Source organism: Schistocerca americana, chromosome 2 (assembly GCF_021461395.2).
Source record: "Schistocerca americana isolate TAMUIC-IGC-003095 chromosome 2, iqSchAmer2.1, whole genome shotgun sequence".
Lineage (NCBI taxonomy): Eukaryota > Metazoa > Arthropoda > Insecta > Orthoptera > Acrididae > Schistocerca > Schistocerca americana.
In genome coordinates, this window is record NC_060120.1 from 394,761,626 (window position 1) to 394,778,310 (window position 16,685).

The 16,685-nt window shown below is 42.1% G+C and overlaps 2 protein-coding genes across 3 annotated transcripts in view; one reads left to right on the forward strand and one right to left on the reverse strand.

The window, feature by feature from the left end:
- The window catches only part of LOC124594106 (vacuolar protein sorting-associated protein 18 homolog), a 262,862-nt gene that overhangs the window by 23,592 nt on the left and 222,585 nt on the right, over positions 1 to 16,685 (reverse strand). For both annotated transcript variants that reach the window (XM_047132457.1, XM_047132458.1), the window contains 3 exons: positions 7,983 to 8,134; positions 5,582 to 5,679; positions 5,289 to 5,457 (listed from right to left, as the gene is read on the reverse strand). In XM_047132457.1, coding sequence (XP_046988413.1) covers positions 5,289 to 5,457; positions 5,582 to 5,679; positions 7,983 to 8,134 — 419 coding nt within the window. The remainder of the gene's footprint in view (positions 1 to 5,288; positions 5,458 to 5,581; positions 5,680 to 7,982; positions 8,135 to 16,685) is intronic.
- On the forward strand, positions 8,916 to 15,190 carry LOC124594107 (cuticle protein 21-like). Its single transcript, XM_047132459.1, has 3 exons — positions 8,916 to 9,069; positions 9,867 to 10,118; positions 14,514 to 15,190. The coding sequence occupies exons 1-3, from the start codon at positions 9,058 to 9,060 to the stop codon at positions 15,066 to 15,068; spliced, it is 819 nt and encodes a 272-aa protein (XP_046988415.1). The 5' UTR covers positions 8,916 to 9,057; the 3' UTR covers positions 15,069 to 15,190.

Consider the following 16,685-nt stretch of genomic DNA (forward strand, 5'->3'; position numbering starts at 1 on the left):
CCATATGGAACAGGCTGTGAAGCAATGATTGCAATGAAGGATGTCATGTTTGGCAGGTTGCTCAGCAATGGGATGGTCCTTTTGTTTCTTGGCCACAGCTTGTCGGTGGCTATTCGTGAGGACAGACAGCTTGTTGGTTGTCATGCCCACATAAAATGCAGCACAGTGGTTGCAGCTTAGATCGTAGATCACATGATTGGTTGCACAGGCAGCCCTGCCTTTGATGGGATAGGTGATGTTTATGAACGGAAGGGAGTAGGTGGTGGTGGGGGGATGTATGGGTCAGGTCTCTGATCTAGGTCTATTACAGGGATATGAGCCATGAGGTAAGGGACTGGGAGTTGGAGCTATGTAGGGATGGACTAGTATACTGTGTAGGTTTGGTGGACAGTGGAATACCACTGGGGGGGAGGTAGGAAGGATAGTGGGAAAGACATTTCTCATTTCAGGGCACAATGGGAGGTAGTCGAAATCCTGGCGGAGAATGTAATTCAGTGGCTCTAGTCCTGAGTGGTACTGAGTTGTGAGGAGATGGTCCTCTGTAGCCGGACAGTGAGACTTTGGGAGGTGGTGGGAGACTGGAAAGATAAGGCATGGGAGATTTGTTTTTTTGCAAGACTGGGAGGATAATTACAGTCTGTGAAGGCTTCAGTGAGACCCTCAGTATACAACCTCTGACAATAAAGTTCGTCAGTAGTCTTGTAATATTAATGCAGATGAACTATGAACTACAGTTACCTTACTGTCCTTCGAAATAGTCACCTCCCATAACTATGCACTGCTGAGCTCTGTGATACATGTCCTGGAAACTTTGCACCAAGTCTTCCTTTGGGGTGGTGTTCAAAAGCCACATCACATTTAGTTGGATGTCAGGAATATCACCAAATCTCTTTCCTTTCAAAGCAAGTTTGAGTTGAAGGAATAGGAAGAAGTCTGGAGGATTGAGATCTGGCGAGTAATGTGGATGTTCAAGTTGCACCACCCCCTTTTTTGCCAAGTACTGTTTGATGATATAGGCTGTGTGTGGGCGAGCATTTGCACCACCCCCTTTTTTGCCAAGTACTGTTTGATGATATAGGCTGTGTGTGGGTGAGCATTGTTGTGAACAAACAACTAGGAACACTGTTGTGTGTACTGGGATCATATCCTGTGTAGACACTGCATGAAACGGGTCAAAATTTCAATGTACCATGCAGCATTCAATCTCGTTTCCTAAGGTAGAAATTCCTTGTGGATAATGCCTTGACTATCAAGAAAGGTGATGAGCTTTGTTTTGATGCGTGACCTTTTGGCTCTAACCTTTTCCTGATGAAGTGATGTCAGAGAATGCCATTTCATGTTTTGCCATTTCATTTCAGGATCGTACCAGAGACACAAGGTTTCATCCTTAGTGACAATATCGTTCAAAAACTTGGGTGTTGCATCCACCATTTTGACAAAACCCTGTGAAGCCTCTAAACAGGCCTGCTTCTGACCATCAGTCAAGTGATGTGGCACAAGACAACAACTCGTTTTCCTCCTGGGTAAGGCTTTATTGCACAGATTCACATTTTATCTACAGTTCATCCGCTTTCATGAGCACAGTTAATTGATGGTCATTCATTATTAATGTCCTCACTTTCTCAATGTTTTAGTCACTGACGGCAGTCGCTGGTCATCCACTATGGGGATTGTCAGAAACATTTTTCTGGCCCCCTTGAAAACAGGTGAACCACCAGTACACACACTTCATGGACAGTGCTTGATCCCCATAAAATGTACTATCATTACATGCATTTCTTTCAGTGTCTTGTCAACCTTAAAACAACACTTTAAATTGATCCTCTGTTCATTCATTGTCCTATTCTCAGTTCAGAACCACCGCACTAAACAAGCACTTCATCTGACAGGTCTAACATGGAACACACACGATGCGCAAATGTATTACGGTGGAGCCAGATTGTCAACACCAGCCATTATGCAGTTGCAGCATTGTGAGTCACTAGCGTTGCTCAATCGACCATTCTGACTTCATTTACAGAACTTTATTGTCAGAGGTTGTATTGCGAGAGGGACCGCTCATCACTGCAGATGCAACAACCGTGGGTGGCTAGGCTGTATGGATGGCAGTTCTCGGTATGTAAAGGTGGCAGCTTCAAAGTGGAGGTATTGCTGGTGGTTAGTAGGTTTGATATTGACGGAGATACTGATGAAGCCATCTTTGAGGTGGAGGTCAACTTCTATGAAGGTGACTTGTTGGGATGGGTAGGACCAGTAGAAGCAAATGGGGGAGAAGTTGTTGAGTTTCTGGAGGAAAGTAGATAGGGTGGCCTCATCCTCAATCCAGATTGCAAAGATGTCATCAATGAATCTGAAACAGGTCAGGGATTTAGCGTTCTGGGTGTTTAGGAAGGATTCCTCTAGATGGCCCACGAATAGGTTGGCATAGGATGGTGCCACGCAGGTTCCCATAGCCATACCCCAGATTTGTTTGTACTTAATGCCTTCAAAGGAAAGTATTGTGGGTGAATACACAGTTGGTCATGGCGACTAGGAAGGAGGTTGTTGGTTTGGAATCCGTCAGGCATTGGGAAAGGAAGTGTTCAATAACAGTAACACCATGGGCATTAGGGATGTTATTGTAAAGGGAGGTGGCATCAGTAGTGACAAGCAGGACACCATATGATAAAGGAACAGTAACTGTGGAGAGTCAGTGAAGGAAATGGTTGGTATCTTTTGTATTGGAAGATAGACTGGGTTTAACAGGTTGAAGGTCTTAGTCTACGAGAGCAGACATTTTCTCAATGAGTACACAGAGTGGTAGGGGTGTGTAGAGAGACAGACTCCAGGAGGGGCCTAAGGATTATAGAAGTGACTGGAGATCCTGCTGAATTTCTGGAATGGGGTCACTGTGTCAATGTTTGTAGGTAGAAGTATGTAACAGCTGGTGGAGTCCTTCTGCCAGGTAATCCTTGCGGTTCAAAACAAGAGTTGTGAATCCTTTGTCCGCAGGTATGATTATAAGGTCAGAATCAGTTTTTAGATGGTGGGCTATAGTTCTTTCTGTGGATGTAAGGTTAGTTCACATGTTGAGGGAAATCCCCAAATGCCTCAACATGCAAACTAACCTTACGTCAGCAGAAAGAACCGCAGTCCACCATATAAAAACTGATTCTGACCTTATAATAGTACCTGCAGACCAAGGCTCCACCACTGTTGTTTTAAACTGCAAGGATTAGCTGGCAGAAGGACTCCACTCACTGCCACATACTTGCACCTACAAACCTTGACACAGTGACCCCATTTCAGAAATCCAGCAGAAATCTCCAGTCACTCCTCAAACCTTTAGGCCCATCCCAGAATTTCTCCCCTGAGTCCATCTCTCTACTCACCCCTCCCACCCACACACTCATACCTTCTACATGGTTCATAAAGTCCATAAAACCAACCACCCAGGAGGTCCCATTTTGGCCGGTTGCTGTGCCCTCACTGAGAGAATCTCTGCTCTTGTAGACTAAGACCTTCAACCTGTTACCAACAAATTTACTCCCCAATACAAAAGATACCAACCATTTCCTCCACTGACTCTCTGCAATTCCTGTCCCTTTACCACACTGTGTCCAGCTCCTCACTATTAATGCCACCTCCCTTTACAATAACATCCCTAATGTCCATGGTTTTACCGCTACTGACCACTACCTTTCCCAATGCCCAATGGATTCCAAACCAACAACCTCCTTCCTAGTTTCCATGACCAACTATATCCTCACCCACAATTACTCCTTATTTGAATGTATTACCTACAAACAAATCTGGGGTATGACTGTGAGTACCCACCTGGCACCATCCTATGCCAACCTATTCATGGGCCAACTAGAGGAATCCCTCCTAAGCACCCAGAATCCTAAACCCCTCACCTGGTTCAGATTCACTGATGACATTTTTGCGATCTGGATCGAGGGTGAGGTCAACCTATCCACATTCCTCCAGAACCTTAACAACTTCATCTCCATTTGCTTCACCTGGTCCTACTCAACCCAAGAAGCCACCTTCCTAGATGTTGACCTCCACCTAAAAGATGGCTACACCAGTACCTCTGTCCATACCAAACCTACTAATCACCACCAATACCTCCATTTCGACAGCTGCCACCCATCCCATACCAAGAAGTGCCTTCCATACAGCCTAGCAATGCACGGTCGTCGCATCTGCTGTGACAAGCGTTCCTTCTTGAAATATACTGAGGTTCTCACTGAAGCCTTCACAGATTGTAACTATCCTCCCAATCTTGTACAAAAACAAATCTCCCATGCCTTAGCTTTCCAGTCTCCCACTACCTCCCTAAGTCCAGCCACAGAGAAGCATTCCTGTCGTAACTCAGTACTACCCAGGAATGGTGAAATTGAATTACATTCTCCACCAGGGTTTTTACTACCTCCCGCCATGCCTTGAAATGAGAAATGTCGAGCCCACTATCCTTCCCATCCGTCTCACAGTGGTATTCCACCATCCACCAAATGCTGCATTTTATGTGGGCATGACAACCAACAAGCTGTCTGTGAGCATGAATGGCCACCGACAAGCTGTGGCCAAGAAATAAGTGGACCATCCCACAGCTGAGCAAGCTGCCAAACATGATATCCTTCATTGCAATCATTGCTTCACAGCCTGTGCCATATGGATCCTTCCCACCAACACCAGCTTTTCTGAACTGCACATGTGGGAACTTTCCCTACAATATATCTGAAGTTCCTGTAACCCTCCTGGGCTCAACCTATGTTAGTCATCGTCCTCACCCATCCAACCCCTTCCGTGTTCCCATTCCAGCACTACACAGCTCTCATTCCACCATCGCACCCAGTCATTTTACTTCTCTCCTTTTCCACTACCCCCCTCTCCTCACCTCTCCCCTGCCCTCTTTCTATCGTCCTGACTGCACATAGCTCCCCTAACCTCTTTCCACCTCCTCCCTGCATGCTGCCCAGCTGCATTTCACTGTCCTCCACCCCTACCCTGCTATCCCTCCCCCTCCCTGCTCCAGCCTCCTCTTTACCCCTGGCCATTTGCCACACCCATCATGCATTGGCACTGCTGCTCACAGTATGGCTTTAGTTGCCAGAGACTGCAGTTGTGTGTGTGTGTGTGTGGGGGGGGGGGGGGGGGGGGTGACAGTTATGCCTATCTGCAACCCAGCATATCTGCTCTATGGTGATCAGCAACTTTCCTTTTCATAATATTTTTACATTCAATCTTGGATTTCTCATTGTTTGATTCTCATAATATTTTGATATAAAACAAGAACAATGTACCTGTAACTCATGTAACTTATTTCTCTTTCCTGCAGGTAAGACAGGAGTGACTTCAGCCAGTAGACAATCACCATGGAAACGATGTCCACATGGAAAAAGGTAAAATGGACGCATCAACAGCTGTAGTTCACATTCACAGCAAACATCTCGCACTTGCACACGAGCATACCTGAAAGATAAATATCTAATATTAGAATGAGAGAGATAGAGACTATACCACAGAGTCCTAGATGAAGAGTAAGTAATTGTAAGGAGCTTAACTATGTTAATGTGAAATTCATATTAATATTTACCTGTTTCGGAAAGCTTGGATTTCTTCTCTAATAACTTCAGCTGATTTGGTTGCTTCTTCCATTTCTTCTTTAAGATCCTGAATATGCTGGTTATATTCCTGCAAACAAAACAGAATTGTTGCTTTGGTATTTAGCTCCTTATGAAGCACTGTCAGTATCCATCATGTTCTACCCTCCACTTCTACAGTCTCGTTTCTATGAATTTTTTTAATTTAAATTTTATATATGATCAGTAAAAATATTTCCTATCATGGAAGTAAGAAAATTTAAATTATTTTTAATAGGTTTACCACAAGTATTAAGAAAGTATAAATTATTTTCTCTCCTTCCTTACATTACTTGTAAAATAATCATTTGGCCTGAGAACTCTTACTAGACCCTATTTAAGGCATTTTCACCGAAGAAAAAGTGGACATTGTTTCCAGGAATCAAAACCAGGTGCTAAAGTCATCTTCCAGAAACACTAGACCATGGAGGCAGTCAAAGTAACTAAAGGACAATTTAAGTGCAACAACATATTGCAAAACTGACGTCGCCTAAGTACTAACAAGTCATTACTTAAGGTAATACTTTGAAAACATAATGAATATAGAGCAAACTTACACAGAAAATCTGAATACATTATCTGGAAACCAAAAATATACTTTTGTTTATAACAGAATCAGTTATCTCTATAGTTGCAGTGGAGATAAAATTCAATACATTGTCTGGGGTGTGGTAACGGGTATATAGTGTACAAGAATCATTTCCTCCCTTTGTTGTTCCACTAATTGCTGGCTTTACAGTACTCTTGGTACATGCTTGAACTTATCTATTTTCCTACTTGTGGTCATGCGAATTTTATGTTTATCCATGGAGAATCTGCGAAGCTGATGCTGTTGTTTTTAGAGAAGTCATGCCAGAAAATTGTAAGAAAATGTAGGAAGACCTGCGGAGAGTTTATATTTCCTGCATGCATTGCCAGTTGAGCCAGAAAATAAACAAATGTCAAATATTGCACATAAATGTGATGAAAGACTGATTATTGTTTGATTACATAACATGCAACTGAACTTTCATTACCTGGATGGCCTCCGTGAAAACGAGTGTTCATAGAACAATGAAACTTAATAGAAACTTTTGTAAGGTCATGCAGAAGAGAAATACTGAATAAACCTAAATGTTACTCAATGTGATGACCATCTGCTTCCACAACAGCCTGGACGTTTGTACAGATACCATTTCACAATTGTTCACAGAACTTTTCAAATGGTGGACCATGGGAAGTTCAGATGGCACACAACAAGCTCATGCGCTGCTTGAAGATTGCCCACTCCATCCATTATTTTCAGCCATGGAAACAGTAACTTCTTCTACAATGTATGGTGCAATTGGCCTTCAGCCTCTCCCAGGAGAAATTCCAAAAACCACTAGGTAATTCAAACTTCCAAATCCTGTTTTTCAATTCCAGTGCAAAAAGAGGACCTCTGTGATTATTTAACGCATTGACACTCATGGAAAGCAGCAGCACTATTGCTGTTGTTTTCATAAAACAGCTTTATCTGAGTAAGGCCCTGCTAACCTTGTGTTGACTGTCTGCAACTGTAAATGCGCACTGAAGATTGTGTTTCAACCTTACATTGCTGTACTGGTGCCAGCACCTAACAGTAGGTCATGATACTAGCACTACTAGCAACTCAAATCTTGCTGTGCACAGTCTGAATATCACTCCTATAAAGTTGGGTGCCCATATGGTAAATAGATCACCATCTACACTGGCTCAAATAACATAAGTTTCATTATAAACACCCTGTACCTTACAGTATGCATATGGAGCAATTTAAAGTGGAATAACCATATGAAACTAACTGTATGAAACACAGATGACAGACTGAATTTCATTGGGGGGAATTCTAAGGAAGTTAACCCAACCACAAAAAAAGTAGCTTATAAAACCCTGATTTGACAGATTATTGATTATTGCTCATAAGCCTGGGGTTGTTGCAAGATAGTATTAATATAGCTGATAGGGTAAGAAACATAGAAGAGAAAAGCATTTCATTTTACAACAGGATGCCAGGTCCAGCCTTAGCGGCCAGTGACAGTGGTCACATATGTGTGAGATGTGAAAGAGAGAGAAAGAGAGAGAGAGAGAGAGAGAGAGAGAGAGAGAGAGAGAGAGAGAGAGAGAGTTTGTGTGTGTGTGTGTTTTATCTACTTTAGAAAAAAGGTCTTTTGGCCGAAAGCTCACTTGTTTAGCAGTCTTTTTGTTGTGCTGTCTGTGATTCAATATTTTCACTATATGGTGAGTAGCAATCTATCCTTTTCATAACATTGTCAGAATACCTATATCAGTTACTTAGCCACTACATCACTAAAGCTGGCAATTGATGTTACATCTGCCTTTACAGTGGTACTGTACCTGCAGTGAAGTGCAGATTGCATCCTTAAAGTGATCAATTGTGACAAAGTCTGAAAAGAATGGAAGGATGTCTTCAATTTTGATGAGATCACATTCCTGAAGAAACTGCATAGCCTGTTGGATATCATTCTTCTCACTGACCACATGCTGAGCTGTAAAAAAACAAATTAAATTAATAGACCCATAGAGAAAAACATTTTTCTCAATAACTGAGAAGTTTTCTTTCTCATTAAGTGGAGGATTTGGCTGAGTCACAGAATATACCAGAAAGAGAGGTATATCATTTTGTTAACATGTTGTTACTTAGTACCTGTAGATAGACACAGTGGTAAAACATAAGACTCACATTGGAGAGGACTGTGGTTCAAGTCCCTACCCAATCACCCAGAGTTAGGTTTGCTGTGGTTTCCATAAATCACCTATGGAAAATGCCTGGATAGCTTCTTTGAAAAAGACATGACTTTCTGTACTTGTGTTGTATGACCTTTTTCAATATTACAGGAAGTTACATTGTCTAAAAAAAGGGAAGGAGAGTAAAAATGTTGCAACCACAGAATTCAGCACATGTTCACTGAGTCAGATCCATAATACAAAACACAGTAAGTTAACTAAAGAAATATCAAATATTTTACTGACAGTAATAATATCAATATTATTACATTGAAAGAGAATGACCTATTAGAGTTTGGAAGTGATGGAGGGTGAGAAGACAGACAGAGATAGAGAGAGAATGTGTTGGTCTTTCATGGATTAGCACATTACTTTAAGTCATGAAATATTAGTAGGAATTTTCATGCTACATGGTGAGCATTAAGCCAAATGTAAATCATTGCCCGATGTTTATTTTTGTACTATGTGACAGTTTAGTATCCGGGTTTGACTAAAGTGCCAGGCAGTAGGAAGTTGTTGCAGCTACAAGGTCACATGAATCTCTAGTAACCTTGGTGGCTGGGTGGGGGCCTAAGCCTCCAAGCAAAGGACGACCCAGCCCAAGTCTAATGCCCTGGGGGCACGTATATAAGACAATTCAGGCGGTGCACAGGCAGTACCCATCCCTGCACTGTGAGGTGGCACAATGAGGCTGCTGGTAAGTACATCGCAGGTGTTCACAGTTTACACTTTTGAAGAAGCTGCTTATAAGGAGTTTGTAAACTGAATTACGAAACAAAGTTGGATGATTGTGCAACATAAAGTACATAAACTACCTATGAGCCTCCATTTTTTAAAGCCTTGCGGAACTCATACTCATGAGAAAAAATTTAAGTGAGTGAGGGACAACAATTTAGTTTTATAAAACATGTGAGTTAGTGATTATAATTATTTCTTGCCTTGAAAGCTTCTCTACAACAATACTGAGTGAAGATTATATTGTACTTACTTCTTATACTGATAGATGTATTGCAGATACTGATAGGACATTTGTGTGTGTGTGTGTGTGTGTGTGTGTGTGTGTGTGTGTGTGTGTGTGTGTGTACATGCTTATTCATTACAGCATTGCATATTAAAAAAGATCTCTAAGAATACATTCACTGAAAGAAAAAAGATTCCAATAATCTGCTTATTTTTAGAGTGTTTATATTATTAGAGGAGATATAGCAGTTCAGTAAATATTTTTTGTGACATTAATGTACAGCAGTTGGGTACAGCTAATGACAACATGTTGTCTTTTCTGTTTTATTAAAAATCTGTAGCAATACCTTTATGGTCTAGTATTTACTAAGATATTAACAACTTAAGAGTTTTTCTTGTGACTGCTCTGCTGGCATCAGAAGCAAATTTGCCTCAAATACCACAGTCATTTAAATCTTCAGATAAGATTATTTCCTAATCCTATTATATAAAGTGAAAAATATATTCAGTTCATGTTAATATATGTAATTACAGGCTCTGCTGTGTGCCTTGATGGCATTGTGTGCCGGAGACCCTGTAATCCTGCCACCACTGGCACCATACAATGCACTGGGCTTTGGTGTTCCACACTCATACGCAGCACTTCCTTATAACTACCACGTTCCTCCACCTGTGGCAGCAGTGGCTCCACCATTGAGCCTTAAAACACAGTATCATGCACAGGATGAGTTTGGACAAGCTAGCTATGGCCATACAGAGCCATTCCAAGCCCACAGTGCAGTGCAGGTATGAACATTTTTGAATATTCACTTACATACCTCTTGCATTTACTAATAATTGAGCCGAATTTAACAGCAAAATTTTTTGTTAGCTACCTACAATGGTATTGACACAGGTTTACTAGGAATGAGAGAGAGTGTGTTTTGCAAAAATAGCGCTACAGAAATATACATATTTAACAGTCAGTTGCGTTTGATGGGCTGTACAATTGAAGGTATAATGTTGTCAGTGCTCAAACTCTGCATCATCATCTTCCCCACAGAAGTAGAATTCAGTGCAAAGTTAAAACAGCAACCTTTTAGGAGTGCACAGCTCAAGTGGTAGATTAAATCATTATGGTTAGTATTGTGTAGGTAACATACATACATGGTCCATCAGTTTATTAAGTGCAGATGTAGATGTACATATATGAAGAGTTATGATGATGATGACATCAATTTATGACTTGCACTGATCTATACAATCTGTGAATGAGGAAATAGTAAATCACGCTAATATTATTACTTATCTGTATATTAGAATTAAGTCTGCTATGATGTGGATTGTTTGTATACTACTTTAGTTTTAACAGTTTACTCTGTGGATTAGTAATATGGCAAGTAAGAAACGAAGCAAGTAATGTATACTGACACACATACGTGCAGTTTTTATTTCCAGTACAAAGGCCATGCAAATCCCAATCTTACAGTGCAACAGCCATATTTTTACATACATATATTTCTCTACAGCCATATTATTAACTTGCAATAAAACTGTTCATATTCAAAGCTCACTGTAAACAGCTTATGTATGATTTAAAGAAACTTACAGTTAAGAAAGTGTTGTGTCTTCAGTGTTAATACTCTTTTTGGAAAAAAATTATAAGGAATATGAACCACAACAACAAAATACTAAGAAGATTCATTGTAGAACACCAGCAGAATATGCCTGACGTGTCATTGCCGACGCACATAAAAATGACATACAAGACAACAGCAAGAAAAGCCTCAGTTGCAGCAAAGACAACATTTTTATTTGTTGATACTACTGAATGTGCATTAAAAGTTTTCATACAGTATGCTGTATCCTAAGCAATGTATGTTAAACTGTTATACTGTACATTGGTTACAAAAAATGGAGGTATTAACAATGCATCACAGACTGCAGATAATTGACCATATTATCTGATGCAGCAAGATGGCATGAAGTTTAAGGATATGACTGGCTGCACTACTCAAGGAATTACTGACATTTAATGGAAACTTAAGCTGGAAATGGCTCTAACCAAGCTTTTGGAGCTCAGTACAGGAGGATGGTCATGATGAAATATGTTTTGGGCAGCAATAACACTGTTCTACTGATTTTCTTGTCCCTTTCAAAGGTTACTGCAAGAAGTGTGTGAAAGACGTTGACTGACTCTCACTTCGTACCACAGAGGTATTGTTCTATTTAGATTCTTAAATGGTGGTTGTTTACCAGTGATTCCATCCCAAGGGTGCATGTTTCTAGAAGCCAACAGACCAATAGATCAATGCAGACACTATGTAAACTTGGAAAAGTTTCTCCAGTAAGTAATTCTTCCCACAGGTATTCAAGTTTGAGTCAGCTGCTGTTGCCTTATGTTATTAACTCATGGTTTGTTGTGAATGATCACGTCCTTTGGAGCTTCTCATGGCCAACAATATCAACTGATGTCAGTTTTACTGAAACACTATGGTGCATTATAATGGCTAGGGCAGTAAGTTCACCCCCCAGCCCCCTTTTTCTCCCTGCAGTAATTGAGAAGTCTCCAGTTACATGTTGCTATATGTGAATGACTTGTTTTGATTAGTGAGTACAATTGTCTAAATCTTACATAAAATGTTCACTGGGAGTTGTCATAAACATTTCAGTTTGTTTGCTTTACCAAGTACTTTTCATTTAGAATGTTAATTGTGACTGCTGCATTATTGAAGTATGTAGAAAGTGTACTATCAATGCCTGAACATTCTTAGTGATTAACAAAATTGGTTGTACCAACGAAATATTGTATCATTGGAGCTGATTATTCAGTATTGTAAATGATAATCTGTGCATAAAAGTTAAAAAGCTGGCACATATAGGTTATATATATTCCATAACATCATACGGGATCATGTTTTGGAGCAACACATCAATCCAAACTAAAGTTTTCCAGGTCCAACAGTGTGTAATATGAACTATTTTTGGTGTGAATTCAAGAATGTCCTGCAAGAAACTCACAACTCTACTGACACATTTCTTAGCAGAACCAGTTATGTATCTATTATTAATAATATCAAATAATGTGAATGTTACGTAAAATCTGACTTCCGCACATCTTCACTGCAGTAATGTGCTTTGTGTCAGTAGGTGTTTAAAACTATTTTCTGTTTGAGAAGCTACAACAATAGCCTGAGAGTTATGCTGGTCAGAAACAATACATTTAAAAGTTTATGGGATGTTTCATACTAATTTTTAAGCAGAAATGTGTTTCAGATTTTGTGCTTATTTAACATTCATTTCAGTTAGACTCTATGGAAGAAACACTAGCATATCTGTTCTTTCCTAAACATGTAGTTTTGCTTTTATGACATTTTTTACTTCCATAAGGATCTCCTTTCCATGGATCTATGGAATAAAAAGTATGTTTATCTATCTATGTATCTTTCTAGTCATTCAACTTTGAATAATTCATACTGGCTACACTTGGCACAAATGGAAAAATATCTGTTCAGATCACATAATAATCAGTACGTGATCCTGTATATTAGTAAAGAAAAGAAAAATGTCAACAGTCAGTGTTACTAGTTAATGAGCAAATGTATATTGCAGAGTAGGTGGATGAAGCTTCCCACACAAAACTGTCAAATCTTAAAGGAGATTTATGCTTCCATTGATCAGTATGCTCTGTTTACGTGTATTTGTTGAAACACACACACACACACACAGGTGCTATTTCCAGCTGTAATGTTGTTGATTCCATGGCAATGGATATTGGGGACTACCACTGTAAATTATTTTGCTTTGGAGTGCAAAGGGTATTTTAAACTAATTTTCCACTCAGCCTTGTTTGTTGTTTGCTTTACTTGCAATCAGTTTTTTAAATCTTTTATGGCTTCACCATCAGGGAACTTGAAATAATATACATCTACAAATACATTCTGGGTGGTTGGTTGGTTTGGGGGAGGTGACCAAACAGCAAGGTAATCAGTCTCATGAGATTATGGAAGGATGGGGAAGGAAGTCCACTGCATCCTTTCAAAGGAACCATCCCGGCATTTGCCTGAAGCAATTTAGGGAAATTACAGAAAAGCTAAACCGGGAAGGTCGGATGCCGGTTTGAACCGACGTCCTCCCGAATGTGAGTCCAGTGTGCCAACCACAGCACCACCTCGCTCGGTTGTATATTTTCCGGCAGTAGCTCAGCGTCCTCTAATGTGTCTCGTATTTACTATACAGACGACAGTGTAGTACTGCAACAGGACATAATTGTGGGTGTCTACTAATAAGATGACCAAACCAAAGTGCCTTAAGATGAAGTTATAACACTGTCATCAATGTCAAGCTCGGTTTGAATACCACAATGCTTTACTAGGCACAGTCCTATTGAATAGGGGGACCTAAAGTTTAATGTGGACTGTGAATGACAGTACAACTAGGCTTTTTTCACAGACTATTCCAGAGGTGACAAAAGTGACAAACAAAAATCCTAGGGTCGATCAAGCATCGAATCTGAGAGCTGCAGACTTACGGTTTTTGGCACTCTACTGTTAAGAGCTTCAAAATTGAGTTCAAATAAAATAGCCACAACTGAGGGGAAAATTAGTACGAAAATACCCTCTGTGCTCCATATCTCAGAGTAGTTTTTGGAAGTCGGATGTGGAAACATAGGTGGCAATGGAAATTTCAGTCAGACCTTTAGGTGTGGTCATACAGCCTAATGGTAAGGATGAAATGTTTAAAGCTTTCCCGGCGTACTGATTGTTCCATAAAAAAACAGGAGAATTTTTGGTGCAGAGTCTTCTGGCCATCTTCAGGTGAGTGCCACTGTAGTAGTACTGGTGAGTACGCGCTGAGCTCCGCTATTTAAAGACGAAAATCGACCTGATACCGATACGCCAGGCTTTCACAGTGGAGGGCGTGAGGCGCAGCGCACGGAGCTGTTACGAACGCGCACGCTGAGCAGCGCACGCGCAATGTTACCTCAGTACGGCTTAAAATAGCGGAGCTCAGCGCGTACTCGCCAGTACTACTACAGTGGCACTCACCTGAAGATGGCCAGAAGACTCTGCGCTGAAATATCGTGGCAGGACGTTACTGATATCCGGCAGTTCTCCCGTGTTTTTATGGAATGGTAAGGACGAATATTCCGTTCTCACTACATCTCGACTAAATAATGGGTAAGGCATGTCGGTGTGGCAGGACGCGGCGGGCAACAAGCTGGGCACGTACAGCTACGTGACGCCGTCGGGGCAGGTGGTGCGGCTGGACTACGTGGCGGACGGGCTGGGCTTCCGCGTGGCGAGCAACGCGCTGCCGGTGGCGCCCGAGCCGCCGGGCCCCGAGGCGCTGCCGCAGCCCGTGTCCGAGACGCCCGAGGTGGCGGCGGCGCGCGCCGCGCACCTGGCCGAGGTCGCCGAGGCGGAGGCGCGGTCGCGGTCTCGGCGCGCGCTGCGGCCGCGGCTGGGGCTGGGGGGCCCCGAGACGCCGGCCAGCACGGCGCCGCTGCCGCTTCCTCCGCCGCCGCCCCCCTCCCCACTGCTGGCCTACGCGGCCGCGCCCTTCGCGCCGTTCGGGCCCGGCTACGGCTACGCCTACGGTCCCGGCCTGGGCCTGGGCCTGGGGTACGGGCTGGGGCTGCCCGCGCACCCGCCGCTGGTGGCTGCCGCCGCCGTCGCGGTGCCCACGGCGCGGCGCGCCTCGCTGTCGCGCGTGGTCAACAACCCCGGACACGCCGTCTCCTACAGGGTCGAGTGAGCTGGCAGCCCGCCACCGCGCACTACGGCTGCCGCAGCTCGTGTCGCCCACCTCGTCAATGTACTCCTTCGGATACCACCCGCCCATATACTCTGCTTTCAAATACATACATTCAAAACCAGTCTCCAGTCTATTTCATTCTCGTAAAAACCTTTGCGAGGTACCACACTCTCATGGCTACCTTCCGTTTTTAAGACCCACTCAACAACACTCAGAAATCTACCTCACACGAATTCTAATCTGAAACCTCCCTCCTACACTCCAACACCCAAAGACTTTTTAATTTCCCTCAAGATTATTAACTCATTAATAACTTACCACAGTATTGATCTGTACGTAGTATTTGTCAGCCGTGGACGCAATTACTGCTATTCCGTCGAAAACTGGCGTGCTGAGAAGGTGCCTGCGTAAAAATACTGGTTAATTCTTACAATAATGTAAAAGGAGCAACTAGCCACGATTAATAATAATATTTATTAAGAACAAAGATCGCCGTTACCGGTTTCGAACTGCAGGTTCACCATCAGACGGTTGCCCGCTTTTAAAATTACGTACCGGGTGATCGAAAAGTCAGTATAAATTTGAAAACTGAATAAATCACGGAATAATGTAGATAGAGAGGTACAAATTGACACACATGCTTGGAATGAGATGGGGTTTTATTAGAACCAAAAAAATACAAACGTTCAAAAAATGTCCGACAGATGGTGCCTCATCTCATCAGAATAGCAATAATTAGCATAACAAAGTAAGACAAAGCAAAAATGATGTTCTTTACAGGAAATGCTCGATATGTCCACCATCATTCCTCAACAATAGCTGTAGTCGAGGAATAATGTTGTGAACAGCACTGTAAAGCATGACAGGAGTTATGGTGAGGCATTGGCGTCGGATGTTGTCTTTCAGCATCCCTAGAGATGTCGGTCAATCACGATACACTTGCGACTTCAGGTAACCCCAAAGCCAATAATCGCACGGACTGAGGTCTGGGGACTTGGGAGGCGAAGCATGACGAAAGTGGCGCCTGAGCACACGATCACCACCAAACGACGCGCGCAAGTGATCTTCCACGCGTCTAGCAATACTTCTTTTTTTTTTTTTTTTTTGTTCTATTAAAACCCCATGTCATTCCAAGCATATGTGTCAATTTTTAGCCCTCTATCTACATTATTCCGTGGTTTATTAAGTTTTCAAATTTAAACTGACATTTTGATCACCCGGTACATGCTCAAGATCGTTTCTACCATTACGCAAGACTTGGCGGCCGCCTAGGGCGGCAAAGGGGTGAAAGGGGGGGGGGGGGTTTGAATTCAAACAGCGAACAAATTGAGCAAATGAGGAGAAAAAAAAACGAAAAACAGGAAAAATTAAAATATCGAATTGTCTTCAAAACCATACAGAACAGTTACTCAGTAAGTCTTTGCTTACTTTGAAGAAAGTAGACACATTGCCTCTACCTACCTCAAAACTTTAGCAGCCGCTATTGAGTATGAAACAGAAACAAACATGCCCTTAATTCTTCTCACGAAATGTAATCGCAGTTGCGAATACGGACTTGAATCAGCTGTATAATGGAATGACGAGACCCAAAATTTGTGCCGGTCCGGGACTCGAACC